Source organism: Corvus kubaryi, unplaced genomic scaffold, assembly GCF_017639235.1.
Source record: "Corvus kubaryi isolate FWS band 111438036 unplaced genomic scaffold, C.kubaryi_AGA036_p1.0 37396, whole genome shotgun sequence".
NCBI classification, from domain to species: Eukaryota; Metazoa; Chordata; class Aves; order Passeriformes; family Corvidae; genus Corvus; species Corvus kubaryi.
The window spans coordinates 22,883,561-22,899,619 of record NW_024581135.1 but is presented as its reverse complement, the minus strand read 5'-3'; the positions used below and the strand labels follow the sequence as shown (position 1 = coordinate 22,899,619).

Genomic DNA, 16,059 nt, shown 5'->3' with positions numbered 1-16,059 from the left:
AGTTTACAAATCAAATCCCATTTTTGTTTTATGCAGAAGTAGTTATTTACTGTAAAATGAAAGGATTCAAAAGGGGAAAAAATTTTTTTGTTTGTTTGTTTTAGATACACCTGGTCCACCACCTGCAGTGAGAGTTAAGGAAGCATCAAAAGATTCTGTGACACTTACTTGGGACATTCCAGTCATTGACGGTGGAGCCCCAGTCAACAATTACATAATTGAGAAACGTGAAGCTTCCATGAGAGCTTATAAGACTGTCACTATCAAATGCAGTAAGACACTTTATAGAGTTACTGGACTTCTGGAAGGAGCTTTGTATTATTTCAGAGTACTACCAGAAAATATTTATGGCATTGGTGAAGGCTGTGAAACATCTGATGCAGTACTGGTATCTGATGTCCCCATGGTACCACAAAAACTCGAAGTGATTGACACCACTAAGTCAACTGTTACACTTGCTTGGGAGAAACCACTGCACGATGGCGGCAGCAGATTGACTGGCTATGTTATTGAGGCCAGCAAAGCTGGAACAGAAAGATGGTTGAAGGTAGTGACATTGAAGCCTACCGTCTATGAACATACCATTATCTCTCTCAATGAAGGTGAACAGTACTTGTTCAGGGTCAGAGCACAGAATCAGAAGGGCGTGTCGGAACCACGAGAGATTGTCACAGCAGTGACAGTTCAAGACCAAAAAGGTAGGTGTCTACTGTTGAAAACAATAGGGTCAAGCTTACACCAAATGAATGTGATCGTTATAAAACAGGTATTTAAAATATCAATTATTTGCTCTCCTTAGTTCTACCAACAATTGACTTTACTGGAATACCTCAGAAGACAATCCACGTACCTGCTGGCAAGCCCATTGAATTAGCCATTCCAATTGAAGGACGACCACCTCCAACTGCATCTTGGTTCTTTGCTGGTTCTAAACTAAAAGAATCAGAACGCATCAAAATGGAGACTGCTGCCAAAATTGCCAAATTAACTGTGCGTGAGACCACCATACATGACACTGGGGAGTATACACTTGAACTGAAGAACACAACTGGAACAGTTACTGATACAGTAAAGGTTATAATCCTTGGTAAGAATTCATGAAAATAATTGTCCATGAAATTTCTCCATTTCAACTTCTACATGAGAAATATGATTCCTTTTTTCCACCTGTTTTGTAAGTTTCTTTTTTTTTTTTTTTCCCCTAGACAAGCCTGGACCACCTGTTGGACCTATCAGAATTGATGAAATTGATTCAAATTATGTAACCATCTCCTGGGAGCCACCTGAGCTGGATGGTGGAGCTACCCTTAGTGGGTATGTGGTAGAACAGCGTGATGCTCATCGTCCTGGATGGTTGCCAGTTTCAGAGTCAGTAACCAGGACAACATTTAAGTTCACCAGACTTGTTGAAGGTGCAGAATATGTGTTCCGTGTAGCTGCTACAAATCGCTTTGGAATTGGATCTTACCTGCAGTCTGAAATCATAGAATGCAAGAGCAGAATCCGTAAGTCTGAATTGTTGTTCATTCTCTACCTTTAAAATTAAAAATATATCTTTAAATGGGCTTATATATCCACACATATACTAGAATTTTCTAGATGTTGCTACTTCCTTTTGCCAGCTAGAATGGTATATTATGATGCACAGTAATCCAAAGAAGAATGACATCCATAAATCTGTATGTGTAATATAGATGTACTGCACAGAACATGGATGGTAACGTTGGATTTTCTGCTCAGATCTACCTTTAGTCTTGAAAAATTGCTTTACCCCATTACAAAACCAGAAGTTTTTCACTGACCCAATTTGTAAATTGCTCAGATATCTACTACTAAGAGAGTTTGATAAGACATTGATATTACATTGTTCTTCACAATATGTCACATACTACTAATGTGTAGAGTAATCTGATGCTTTCTTCACTAATTCCATGTCATATTTTTACAGGTATTCCTGGTCCTCCTGGCACTCCAGAAGTGTTTGATATCTCTCGAGACGGCATGACATTGACTTGGTATCCTCCAGAAGACGATGGTGACTCACAGATTACTGGTTATATTGTGGAACGCAAAGAAGTTAGAGCAGATAGATGGATCCGTGCAAATAAAGTTCCAGTCACCATGACTCGTTACCGTTCCACTGGGTTGGTCGAAGGATTAGAATATGAACACCGGGTCACAGCAATCAATGCCAGAGGCACTGGGAAACCCAGCCGTCCTTCCAAGTCTGCTGTTGCCAGAGATCCAATTGGTAAGTAATTTCCTACAAAGATTAAACACATTATAGTAGAAGAGAATGACACTAGTAAAATTTACCCTTTTTTCTAATTTGGAAATTTATCTGGATGTATTAACAAATGAGATTCTGACTGGAGAAAACAAGGAGAATATTAGTGAAAATCTTTCATTTGAAGTTTTCCTGTATAAATTCATTGTAGACTTATTACAGTTCATAAGTTGAAAGTTTCATCTTTCAGATATTCATAAAAACATATTCCACTTGCCTATTTGATCTTCTCTTCCAGCTCCTCCAGGTAAACCTCAGAATCCAAGAGTCACTGATACTACAAGAACATCTGTCTCCCTGGCTTGGAGTCCACCAGAAGATGAAGGTGGTTCTAAAGTTACTGGCTACTTAATTGAGATGCAGAAGGTTGATCAATTTGAATGGACCAAATGCAATACTACGCCAACCAAGATTCGGGAATACACCTTGACACATCTTCCCCAGGGTGCAGAGTACAGATTCCGTGTGCTAGCCTGTAATGCTGGTGGGCCAGGAGAACCTGCTGAAGTGCCAGGAACAGTCAAAATAACAGAAATGCTTGGTAAGACATTTCAAGTCTTAATTCTTGTTGAAAGCTGTCCTAAAAAAATATTTGCCTAAAGCAGGTATGATATCATCTGTAGAAGGACATAGCATGATGTGTTATTTTTGTTTACAGAATATCCGGACTATGAACTTGATGAAAAATACCAAGAAGGTCTCATGGTGAGACAAGGAGGAGTAATCAGGCTTACAATACCCATTAAGGGTAAGCCCATCCCAGTATGCAAATGGACAAAAGAAGGACAGGACATCAGCAAGAGGGCCATGATTGCGACTTCTGACACTCACACAGAACTTGTGATCAAAGATGCAGAAAGAGAAGATTCAGGCACCTATGATTTGGTACTTGAAAACAAGTGCGGCAAGAAAGCCGTGTATATTAAAGTCAGAGTGATTGGCATTCCAAATCCACCAGAAGGACCACTTGAGTATGATGATTTACAAGCTCGTTCTGTCAGAGTAAGCTGGAGACCTCCTACAGATGACGGAGGTGCAGATATCCTGGGTTATATCGTTGAGAGAAGAGAAGTGCCGAAGACTGCCTGGTACACTGTTGACTCTAGAGTGAAAGGGACATCTCTGGTGGTGAAAGGGCTCAAAGAAAATGTGGAATATCACTTCCGTGTTTCTGCTGAAAACCATTTCGGTATTAGCAAATCTCTCAAATCTGAAGAACCAGCAGTACCAAAGACACCTCTAAGTAAGTTTTCTTCTAGACTGAAAAAATAGTTACTGCATTATGATTTAAAAGTGCAATAATATATGCAGAAATTTTAATGGTATATCACTGTTATTTCTATTATTTTTATTATTGTAATTATTAATAGATCCTCCAGAGCCTCCAAACAACCCACCTGAAGTGCTTGATGTTACAAAGAGTTCTGTCAACTTGTCCTGGTCCAGACCTAAAGATGATGGTGGTTCTCGTGTAACTGGCTACTATATTGAACGTAAAGAGACATCTACAGAAAAATGGGTCCGGCATAATAAGACACAGATTACCACTACAATGTACACAGTCACAGGACTTGTTCCAGATGCTGAATATCAATTCCGTGTCATTGCTCAAAATGACATTGGTGAAAGTGAAGCAAGTCCTGCTTCTGAACCAGTTGTATGCAAAGATCCATTTGGTAAGATAATGTCTGCATTAACAGATCTTTTGAGAGCAACTTTATGGCATTTAGAGAAAAATTGATTTTCTGTATCTATTTTAATTTTCAGACAAACCAAGCCAACCTGGAGAAATTGAGATCACTTCTATATCTAAGGACAGCATTACATTAGAATGGGAACGACCTGAAAGTGATGGTGGCAAAGAGATCCTTGGCTATTGGGTTGAATATCGCCAGTCTGGAGAAAGCACCTGGAAAAAATGCAATAAGGAACGCATCAAGGACAGGCAGTTTACAGTAGGAGGTTTACTAGAGGCCACAGAATATGAGTTCCGTGTTTTTGCAGAAAATCAGACTGGTCTCAGCAGACCTCGAAGGACTGCTATGGCAGTGAAAACTAAATTAACATGTAAGCAAAAATATATTGTCACATTTGCTGTGATATTGTTGTGATTTGCTGTGTCAAAAGCAATGGTGCTGCATTTAACATGCTGCCTATTTGTTTTACATGGTATTTGCTAACATGACTGTCCCAAAGGACAGTCTTTCAAGTATAAGAGGGACAAGTATAAATGGAAATTAATTTCCAGTAATCTAATAATATAGGAAAATTTCATAGTAATCATAATAATTTTCTTAATTTTCTTTGTCGCAGCTGGAGAAGCACCTGCCATAAAAAAAGAAATGCAGGATGTTACAACTAAACTGGGTGAGGCAGCTCAGCTGACATGCCAGATTGTTGGAAGACCTTTGCCTGATATTAAATGGTACCGCTTCGGCAAAGAGCTGGTACAAAGCAGAAAATACAAAATGTCATCTGATGGACGCAATCATACACTGACAGTAATGACAGATGAACAGGAGGATGAAGGTCTCTACACTTGTATGGCTACCAATGATGTTGGAGAAACTGAAACTAGTGGCAAGCTATTATTGCAGGCTCCTCCTCAGTTCCACCCTGGCTTCCCACTGAAAGAGAAATACTATGCAGGTGCAGGTGGCACCCTCCGCCTTCACGTTGTGTATATTGGCCGGCCAGTACCAGCAATAACTTGGTTCCACGGCAACAAACCTTTGAGAGGATCAGAAACAATTACTATTGAGAACACAGAACAGTATACTCATCTTGCTATTAAAAATGTCCAGCACAAAACTCATGCTGGGAAGTACAAAGTACAACTCAGTAACACATTTGGAACAGTTGACACTGCACTTAATGTGGAAATACAAGGTAATTAATTTTATTTTCAGTATTTTTGTGGAATATTTTCTCAAATATTGACTGGAAAAAGAAATAAAAATTTTGTGCTTTTTCTTGTACAGATAAACCAGATAAACCAGTAGGGCCAATTGTTATAGAGTCTATACTGAAGAATTCTGTGGTGATAAGCTGGAAACCACCAGAGGATGATGGAGGTGTTATGATAACCAATTACATCATAGAGAAACGTGAAGCCAAGGAAGGAGCAGAATGGCAACTTGTATCTTCAAGTATTTCAGGCACAACGTGTAGAATTGTTAACCTAACTGAAAATGCAGGCTATTATTTCCGTGTTTCTGCTCAGAATATGTACGGCATTAGTGAAGCACTGGAGGTCTCATCAGTAGTTTTTATAAAGCCTCCGTTTGGTAAGTGGAGACCAAAATATCAGTGTCTGTATGCCCCTGGGTTTTTGTTTAATGCCAGCCGACAGCTAAGCCCCACGCAGCCGTTCGCTCATTCCCCCACCAGTGGCATCGGGGAGAGAATCAGAAGGGTAAATGCTGGAAAACTGTTGGGTTGAGATAAAGACAATTTAATAGGAAAAGAAAAAGCTGTGTGCACCAGCAATGCAAACCAAGGAATTCATTCCCTGCTTCCCTTGGAGAGACAGGTGTTCAGCCATCTCCAGGAGAGCAGGGCCCCATCACATGTAACAGTGGCTTCGGAAGACAAATGCCATCACTTCAAATGTCCCACCCTTCCCCTATTTCATATACTGAGCATGATGTCATATGGTCTGGAATATCCCTTTGGTCAGTTGGGATCACCTGTCCTGGCTGTGTCTCCTCCCACCCTCCCACGCACCTCCAATTTCCTCACTAGCGTGGCAGTACAAAAAGCAGAAAAGGCCTTGGCTCTGTGTAAGCTCTGCTCAGCAATGAAAAAACATCTCCTTGTTATCAACCCTGTGTTCAGCACAAATCCAAAACACAGCTCCATATTAGCCACTGGGAAGAAAGTTAAATCTACCCCAGCCGAAACCAGCATACCCTGTAATTAATTAATAAGGCAAATACACTTCAGTTTTTGAACTTTGTTATTCTTTACAGAAAAACCAGGACAACCTGGCCAGCCAGTAGCAAGTGCTGTCACAAAGGATTCTTGTGTTGTCTCATGGAAGCCACCCACAAGTGATGGCGGTGCAAAGATTAGAACTTACTCTCTTGAGAAGCGTGAGAAAAAACAAAACAAGTGGATTTCTGTAACAACAGATGAAATTCGTGAAACAGTCTACTCTGTGAAAGATCTTATTGAAGGTCTTGAATATGAGTTCCGTGTAAAATGCGAAAATCTTGGTGGTGAAAGTGAGTGGAGTGAGGTATCCCAACCAGTCATTCCAAAATCTGATGTACCAGTTAAAGCTCCACATTTCAAGGAAGAAATAAGGAATCTGAATGTGAAATTTCAAGCTAATGCCACATTTGTCTGCAAAGTCACTGGTCATCCTAAGCCAATCGTCAAGTGGTACAGACAGGGCAAAGAAATCATGCCAGATGGGGAGAAGATCAAGATCCAGGAATTCAAGGGTGGATATTACCAGCTGATCATCACGAAGGTAACAGATGATGATGCCACGGTATATCAAGTTAGAGCTACCAACCAAGGAGGATCTGTGTCTGGCACTGCCTCTCTGGATGTTGAAGGTGAATGAAGGGTCTTGATAACCAAGACAAATTCGTTCTTATTTTGAATATTTAGACTCTTCTCATGTGCTTTTTGTCATGTGTTTTTCCTTTCTCTTTCTATTCCAGTTCCTGCAAAGATTCATTTGCCCAAAAACCTGGAAGGCATGGGAGCTGTTCATGCCCTCCGAGGGGAAGTGGTGAGCATCAAGATTCCGTTCAGTGGCAAGCCTCCCCCTGTGATCACATGGCAGAAGGGACAAGATCTCATCGATACTAATGGGCACTACCAAGTCATTGTTACACGATCATTCACATCTCTTGTTTTCCCAAATGGTGTTGACAGAAAAGATGCAGGGTTTTACATTGTTTGTGCCAAAAACAGATTTGGAATCGATCAAAAAACAGTTGAATTAGATGTGGCTGATGTGCCTGATCCACCAAGAGGTCTGAAGGTAACTGATGTTTCAAGGGATTCAGTAAACCTAACCTGGAGTGAACCAGCTACTGATGGTGGAAGCAGGATCATAAACTACATTATTGAGAAACGTGCTACAACAGCAGAGCGATGGATTCGTGTTGCACAAGCTCGTGATACACGATACACAGTGGTGAACCTGTTTGGCAAGACCACCTACCAGTTCCGTGTAATTGCGGAGAATAAGTTTGGCCAAAGTCAGCCTTCAGAACCTACTGATCCAATTATAACAAAGGAAGATAAGACCAGGGTAATGAACTATGATGAAGAAGTTGATGAAACCAGAGAAGTTACGGCAGCTAAAGCAGCTCACTATTCTACAAAGGAACTCTATGACAAATATATGATTGCAGAAGAGCTTGGACGTGGGCAATTTGGCATTGCACACCGCTGTGTTGAGGCAGTTTCGAAAAAGACTTACCTGGCCAAGTTTGTCAAAGTAAAGGGTGCTGACCAAGTTTTGGTAAAGAAAGAAATTTCCATCCTAAACATTGCTAGGCACCAAAATATCCTGTATCTTCATGAATCATTTGAGAGCCTAGAAGAATTGGTCATGATCTTTGAATTCATTTCCGGGGTTGACATCTTTGAAAGAATCAGCACAGCTTCATTTGAACTTAATGAAAGAGAAATAGTAAGTTATGTACGCCAGGTCTGTGATGCACTAGAATTTTTACATCGTCATAGCATTGGACATTTTGATATTAAACCAGACAATATTATTTACCTCACAAGAAGAAGCTCTGTAATTAAAATTGTTGAATTTGGTCAAGCTAGACAGTTGAGGCCTGGAGACAGCTTTAGACTGCAGTTCACTTCTCCTGAATATTATGCACCTGAAGTACATCACCATGACTTAGTCAGCACAGCTACTGACATGTGGTCAGTTGGTGCTCTAACATACATACTTCTCAGTGGCCTTAACCCTTTCATTGCTGAAACAAACCAGCAAGTTATTGAAAATATTCTAAATGCTGAATACCTCTTCGATGATGAAGCATTCAAAGACATAAGCATCGAGGCCATGGACTTCATTGATCGCCTACTAGTAAAGGAAAGAAAATCTCGGATGACAGCTGCTGAAGCGCTTAATCATGTGTGGCTAAAACAGCAGACGGAAAAGACCAGCACTAAAACCATTAAGACCTTGAGGCACAGGCGTTACTATCAAACTCTGGTAAAGAAGGAGTGGAACACAGTTGTGTCAGTAGCCCGCATTTCCTGGGGAGGCGCAATTAGATCCCAGAAAGGCATAACAGTGGCTAAAGTTAAAGTTGCCCCAATAGACATTGGGCCTATTGCTGGGCAGATAAAGCATAATGTTGTAGAAGAAGGAGGCCATGCCAAGTATGTATGTAGGATTGAAAACTATGATGAGTCAACACAAGTCACATGGTACTTTGGTATGAGGCAATTAGAAAGCAATGAGAAATATGAAATAAAATATGAAGATGGTGTGGCAACCATGTATGTCAAAGATGTCTCCAAATCAGATGATGGTACCTACAGATGCAAGGTAGTAAATGATTATGGTGAAGACAGCTCTTATGCAGAACTTTTTGTTAAAGGTGTGAGAGAAATTTCTGAGCACTACAGATGCAGAACTGTTAGAAAAGTGAAACGACGGGTTGATACTATGAGACTATTAGAGCATCCCCCAGAATTTACTCTGCCTTTGTATAACCGCACTGCATATGTTGGAGAAAATGTCAGGTTTGGAGTAACTATAACAGTTCACCCAGAACCTCGCTTAACATGGTACAAATCAGGCCAGAAAATAAAACCTGGGGATGATGATAAGAAGTATACTTTTGAATCAGACAAGGGTCTTTATCAACTTCTCATCAATAATGTCACTGAAGAGGATGATGCTGAATACAGTATTGTGGCACGCAATAAATATGGTGAGGATAGCTGCAAAGCTAAGCTGACTGTGATTCCACATCCACCTCCACCAGATGCCACACTCAGGCCAATGTTTAAAAGACTGCTGGCAAATGCTGAATGCCAAGAAGGCCAAAATGTCAGCTTTGAGATCAGGGTATCTGGTGTTCCAAAACCAACGTTGACATGGGAGAAAGATGGTCAACCTCTATCCTTTGGTCCCAACTTTGATATAATTCATGAAGGTTTAGATTATTATGCTTTGCATATCAGAGATACTTTACCAGAAGACAGTGGCTATTACAGAGTTACTGCTACAAACAGTGCTGGATCTACAAGCTGTCAGGCTTATCTAAAAGTTGAACGCTTGAAATATGTCAAGCGTGAGTACAAGACGGAAGAAGAACGGGAGAAGCATGTACAAAGGCAAATTGACAAGACTTTACGAATGGCAGAAATCCTTTCTGGGGTTGAAGCTGTTCCACTGACACAAACTGCACAAGAGGCTCTCAGAGAAGCTGCTATCTTATATAAACCAGCTGTTAGCTCAAAGACCGTCAAAGGTGAATATGAAATTAAGGAAGAAGAAAAGAAGGAGAAGGAGGAAAGAAGACTTCGTATGCCATATGAGATCCCAGAGCCTCGCAAACATGTGCGCGCTGCTCTTGAGGAAGATCAGCATATTAAACACTTTGTGCCTCTCTCAGACATGAAGTGGTACAAGAAGCTGCGAGACCAGTATGAAATGCCAGGAAAACTTGAGAGGACTGTTCAGAAACACCAGAAACGCATACGTCTTTCCAGGTGGGAGCAATTCTATGTGATGCCACTGCCACGCATTTCTGATCAGTACAAGCCTAAATGGCGCATACCAAAGCTGACACAAGATGATCTTGAAATTGTGAGACCAGCACGCCGGCGAACCCCATCTCCAGAGTATGAATATTACTATAGACCAAGAAGGCGATCACTTGGTGATTTGTCTGATGAGGAATTGCTCATGCCTATAGATGACTACTTAGCCATGAAGAGAACCGAAGAGGAAAGACTGCGCCTTGAAGAAGAGCTGGAGTTAGGCTTTTCTGCTTCTCCACCAAGTAGAAGCCCCCCACGCTTTGAACTATCTGCCCTTCGGTATTCTACTGCAGGAGCACAGGCCAGTTCAGAGGAAGAAAGAAAAAGAGAGCTGAGGTATTCAAGCTATCACATCCCAGCTAAAGCTGACACCAGTGCAAGCTATGCAGAGCTTCGTCAACGTCACGACAGGGCTGCCTACAGACCGCCTAAACAGAAGCAAAGAATAATGGATGAGAGGGAGGATGAGGAATTGCTCCGTCCTGTTGGCACTGATCAACGACTTTCTGAATACAGGAGTGAGCTCAAATATATGGCAGAGGAAGAAAAGAGTAGACTCAGGAGAAGGAGGGAAAGAGAAATAACTGAGATCACATCAGAAGAAGAAGAAGAAATAGAAATGGTGCAATATGCTCACAGGGAATTTTCACCTCCCTCTAGATTACTAAGGAGAAGAAGATCCCTTTCTCCAACTTACATTGAGTTGATGCGTCCTGTATCTGAATTAATTCGACCTCGCTCACGGCCTCCTGAAGAAAGTGAGAGAAGATCCCCAACACCAGAGAGAACTCGACCACGCTCACCTAGCCCAGTCTCTAGCGAAAGATCTCTCTCCCGGTTTGAGAGGATGGCAAGATTTGATATCTTTTCTAGATATGAGTCCATGAAATCTGCTCTGAAAACTCAAAAAACGATGGAAAGGAAATACGAAGTTCTGACTCAGCAGCCTTTCACCCTTGACCATGCTCCTCGCATTACCCTGAGAATGCGCTCACACCGGGTACCATGTGGCCATAATACTAGGTTCATTCTAAATGTCCAATCAAAACCAACTGCTGAAGTAAAGTGGTACCACAATGGTATTGAGCTCCAAGAGAGCAGGAAGATACACTTTACTAATACGAGTGGTGTATTAACTCTGGAGATTCTCGACTGCCACATTGATGACAGTGGAACATACCGAGCTGTGTGCACTAACTACAAAGGGGAATGCTCTGATTATGCAACGCTAGATGTTACGGGAGGAGATTACACTACATACTCTTCCCAGAGGAGAGACGAAGAAGTACCAAGGTCAATTTTACCTGACTTGACAAAAACAGAGGCATATGCAATCTCCTCATTTAAGAAAGCATCTGCAACAGAATCAAGTTCCTCAGTAAGAGAGGTCAAATCAGAAGTGTCAGCAACAAGAGAATCACTTTTATCCTATGAACACTATGCTGCTGCTGAAGAAAAAGTCACTGCAGCTGAAGAAAAATCGTTGGAAGAGAGGACTGTACACAAGGCATTTAAAAGCACTCTACCAGCAACAATCCTTACAAAGCCACGGTCAATCACAGTTTCTGAAGGGGAGGCTGCAAGATTTTCCTGTGATGCTGATGGTGAACCAGCACCAACAATAACATGGCTCCGTACAGGTCAACCTATTGTTTCTTCAAGGCGCTTCCAAGTAACACGAACACAGTACAAGTCTGTCTTTGAAATTTCTTCAGTCCAGATGTCAGATGAAGGAAGTTACACTGTTGTGGTGGAAAACTCTGAAGGAAGACAGGAAGCACATTTTACTTTGACCATTCAAAGAACAAAAATTCCCGAAAAAACAATTACTTCACCTCCAAGGATCAAATCTCCTGAGCCTCGTGTAAAGTCACCAGAGCCAGTTAAGTCTCCTAAACGAGTGAAATCTCCTGAACCCATCAGCGGTCCCCCAAAAGCTAAGTCACCACCTGGAGACAAAATGGTACCAGCAGAGAAAGTACAATTACCAACTGCTTCTCCACCAAAGATAAAACAGCATCTGAAAGCAGAAACTCTTGGAGATAAGGTAAAGTTATCCTGTGCAGTTGAAAGCAATGTTTTAAGTGTCAGAGAAGTGGCTTGGTATAAGGATGGTAAAAAACTGAAAGAAGACCATCATTTCAAGTTTCATTATGCAGCAGATGGCACTTATGAGCTCAAAATCCATGAGCTCATGGAATCTGATAAAGGAGAATACACCTGTGAAATTATTGGGGAAGGAGGTGTTTCAAAAACTAACTTCCAGTTTACCGGCCAAGTATTTAAAAATATCCATTCCCAAGTAAGAGGTGTATCTGAATCTCATAAAAGAGTTCAGAAAGAAGATGAGTTGCTTATGGTTTCCACCCAGAAGAAATCAGCAGTGGCAACTGAAGAGAAATCTGCAATTCAAGAAGTCATTAAAAAGTCAGTTGTTACGGAAGATGTCAAACAACTGAAAGCAGAAATTACAGCTTCTTCTACTAAAATGACAGTGTCTGAAGGGCAGAAAGTGACATTGAAAGCCAACATTCCTGGTGCCTCTGAAGTAAAATGGGTGCTGAATGGAATGGAGCTGAGAAATTCAGATGATTACAGATACGGTGTTTCTGGAAGTGATCACACGCTAACTATCAAAAAGGCCAGTAATAAGGATGAAGGTATACTCACCTGTGAGGGTAAAACTGACAAAGGCATTATTAAATGCCAGTATGTTATGACTCTTTCTAAAGAGCGCTCCAGTGAACCAGCATTCGTCATTCAGCCTAAGTCTCAAAATGTCAATGAAGGACAAGACGTGTTGTTCACCTGTGAAGTTTCTGGGGATCCTTCTCCTGAAGTTGAGTGGTTAAAGAATAATCAACCTGTAAGTAATCATTTACTATATTTACTTGAAATATTAGAATTATTCATAAAATTGATCTTAATGAAATCATTTTTTTCCCCTCCTTAGATTGCAGTTTCATCACACCTCAGAGTATCTCGCTCTAAAAATATATATTCTCTTGAGATTCGAAATGCAGCACTGAGTGACACTGGAAAATACACTGTCAAGGCAAAAAATTACCATGGGCAGTGCTCTGCTACAGCATCTTTGACCGTACTCCGTAAGTTTGTTCTTTGGATCTCGTGTTCAGAATAGTCACAACTTTTTGCTGTGGTGTGTCTACTAAAAGGACTTACGATAAAAGCCACTGGTAACATTGACTTAGGTATTTTAAGAAGTTCTTATTTCTTTTGTATATTACATATACAGCCCTAAAACAGCATTAGAAATCTTTCTAACACCCACAGAGTTGCACAGGCATGCTCTATTACATCAACAGGTGCATGTTAAGAGAAAGCTATGAGCATTGGTTCTAGGATGAGTATGTTAAGACCTTGGTGCTGGTAATTATTCTTTCCTTATTTACTAACAAAACCTATTACAATAAAACAAAGTCATTCCACAGTCAAAAATTTTTATGGCAACTTAAATTGAACTGGGTTTGGTATTTTATTAGCTATATCATACCCCAGTTCCTAGCATCAAGGGGTGGCTGTGATTTGCTTGTATGACTGTGTTTGGGTTTAAAGCAAAGCTGCAGTGATTGAGCTTTCCTGTTGCCCTTTATAGCTACAGAACAATTCAGTGAAATATAGATTTTACTATTCTATGTTTGTAAGAACTTGAAAATGTTTCACAGCTTCTACAAATATGAACTGAACACACACAATTTTTCAGTGTCTAATTCTAGTAATGGTTCTAATAAGAAACATTGTGTGATGACCTGTTTTTTCTTAAGTATGTATGTTTTTCCTTGGAGCTCATACATACTGTAAGTTTCATTGCCTCTTTTTTAATTTCCAAATTACTGCTTGTGATTTGGATATCTTGAATTAAATAATTATATACTCCACTGCAGTTTTCCATTGAAAGCAAAGTATGCCATCTTCATTTTTATAAAATTAACCATACAGAACTGCATGACTTTGTTCGTTAATGTGATGTTGTTGCTTTTTCCTTCTATGTTTGCAATGCTCCTCAGCTCTAGTTGAAGAACCTCCGAAAGAGGTAGTATTGAAGACCAGTGGCGACGCAAGCATGCACGAAAGTTTTTCTTCTCAGTCCTTTCAAATGGCTTCTTCTAAACAAGAGGCTTCATTCAGCAGTTTCAGCAGTAGCAGCATGACTGAAATGAAATTTGAAAGCATGTCTGCCAAAAGCATGTCCTCCATGAAAGAATCCTTTGTAGAGATGAGCTCCAGCAGTATTATGGGGAAATCTAGTATGGCTCAACTGGAGAGTTCAACTAGTAAAATGCTTAAATCAGGTCTGAGAGGTGAGCATTACAATTATTGGTAGAGTTAGTGCTTCAGCTATCCTGAAGTAGTCCTCAAAGTAAAGCTGCTGCATGGCTTAGTGAAAACAGACTAACTTGGTATTTCTTCTCCTGTTTTATAAAGGAGTACCACCCAAAATTGAAGCTCTCCCATCTGATATCAGCATTGATGAAGGAAAAGTTCTCACACTATCCTGTGCCTTTTCGGGTGAACCTGCTCCTGAAATAACATGGTACTGCAAAGGGAGAAAAATTACCAGTCAGGACCAGCAAGGCAGATTCCACATCGAAACAAGTGAAGATCTAACCACCCTGATCATCATGGATGTCCAGAAGAACGACGGTGGACTTTATACTCTGAATTTAGGGAATGAGTTTGGTACCGATTCTGCCACTGTGAATATAAATATCCGATCACCTTAGAGAGCTTAATCTGTATTATTTACACTTGTATTTTTACAAGTGACTCATATATGGACTGAAATATCTGATATGTAAATATAAAAGAAAAATATTTTTTTACCTACCTGAACGAGACAAAGTCCAGAGCTATACATTATGACTTATAGTCATTATTGACCTAAGATTTTAAACCACGTTTTTCACTGACATGTACATACTGTATATAGCCGAAGTTAACGGTTATGAAGTTTTGTACCGTTTATTTTATGACATTTTGAAACGTAACTTTTGGAACTAACAGTTGGCAGGGGAAAGTTTCCTAGCAAATGACTACCCTGCTCAACATTTAACTAATTTTTGTGCCTCAACTCATTGTTGATGTCTAAGAATGCCTCAACAGGTAGAGAGGCTCCCTGTTGAAGATTACCTACACCTAAGACATGATACTGTGCACAGTATTTCATACGTGCACAATTATTTATGTTGAATCAGAAATGTAAGGCACTGGTGATGTTTGCAATTACCCTCCTGTAAGCATTGCTTTAATGTTTTACATTGGATCTGATTATGTCATAATTTTCATACCTGACTGACAATTTCTGGACAAAGTGTGAGCGGCCAGCACTTTGTTCACCCACTGTCTGTGTACTGTTTCTGACATATTGACTGCCTGAATAGCTTTTTAAAAAGTAACATCACCTGGCCATCCCCTTAATCAACAAAGCTATTTAGGTACTCAAGTGCAGCAGCAGTACCCCATCTCGGAGGTTCTTAGGGTGCAGTGATTGAGTTTGTGTGGTAGTATTAGACACCCAGTAGTCACTTCCAGGCAACTAAGCAATGAACCACAGTTTGAAAACAAACTGTTGCTACAACATCAAATACCAGCCTGCACTTCAATTTGCTTTAGTTCTCCTAATGTAGTAATAGAGCTTGGTAGCTGTTGAACCTCCTTGAGATAGAATTGTTCATTTGAAATAAAGCATGCTTTCTGCATCATAAAGTCGGTGACTCCTTTATTTATTATGCTGTTTTTACAATTCCTGTACTACACTACAGAAAAAGAGTTGCTGAAACAAAAGATGGGGTAGAAATGCAATTCTCCAATGCAAACCGCGTAGTTAACTGTTGACAATCCAACCATCAGAAGCAGCCTGTCCACCAGCCAGCCTTGAAAAAAAACCCTTTAAAGAAAATTTTTGTCATAGATTCTTCATTGACGAAGGATAAATTCTAGCACATGCCTAAGCGTTGTTCTCTTCTTATCCTTCTGTTATTTCCAGGCTT

General features: G+C 40.4%; 1 protein-coding gene across 8 annotated transcripts in view; it reads left to right on the top strand.

The window, feature by feature from the left end:
• The window catches only part of TTN (titin), a 236,790-nt gene extending 221,015 nt beyond the window's left edge, over positions 1-15,775 (top strand). For 7 of the 8 annotated variants that reach the window (XM_042040505.1, XM_042040513.1, XM_042040510.1 and 4 more), the window contains 15 exons: positions 105-698; positions 800-1,087; positions 1,206-1,505; positions 1,949-2,251; positions 2,526-2,828; positions 2,946-3,530; positions 3,658-3,963; positions 4,055-4,354; positions 4,601-5,176; positions 5,269-5,574; positions 6,259-6,852; positions 6,961-12,914; positions 13,002-13,155; positions 14,077-14,370; positions 14,495-15,775. In XM_042040505.1, coding sequence (XP_041896439.1) covers positions 105-698; positions 800-1,087; positions 1,206-1,505; positions 1,949-2,251; positions 2,526-2,828; positions 2,946-3,530; positions 3,658-3,963; positions 4,055-4,354; positions 4,601-5,176; positions 5,269-5,574; positions 6,259-6,852; positions 6,961-12,914; positions 13,002-13,155; positions 14,077-14,370; positions 14,495-14,793 — 11,156 coding nt within the window. In that variant the 3' untranslated portion in view covers positions 14,794-15,775. The remainder of the gene's footprint in view (positions 1-104; positions 699-799; positions 1,088-1,205; positions 1,506-1,948; positions 2,252-2,525; positions 2,829-2,945; positions 3,531-3,657; positions 3,964-4,054; positions 4,355-4,600; positions 5,177-5,268; positions 5,575-6,258; positions 6,853-6,960; positions 12,915-13,001; positions 13,156-14,076; positions 14,371-14,494) is intronic. The other variant, XM_042040508.1, reaches the window with a different exon arrangement.
• The last annotated feature ends 284 nt before the right edge of the window (positions 15,776-16,059 follow it).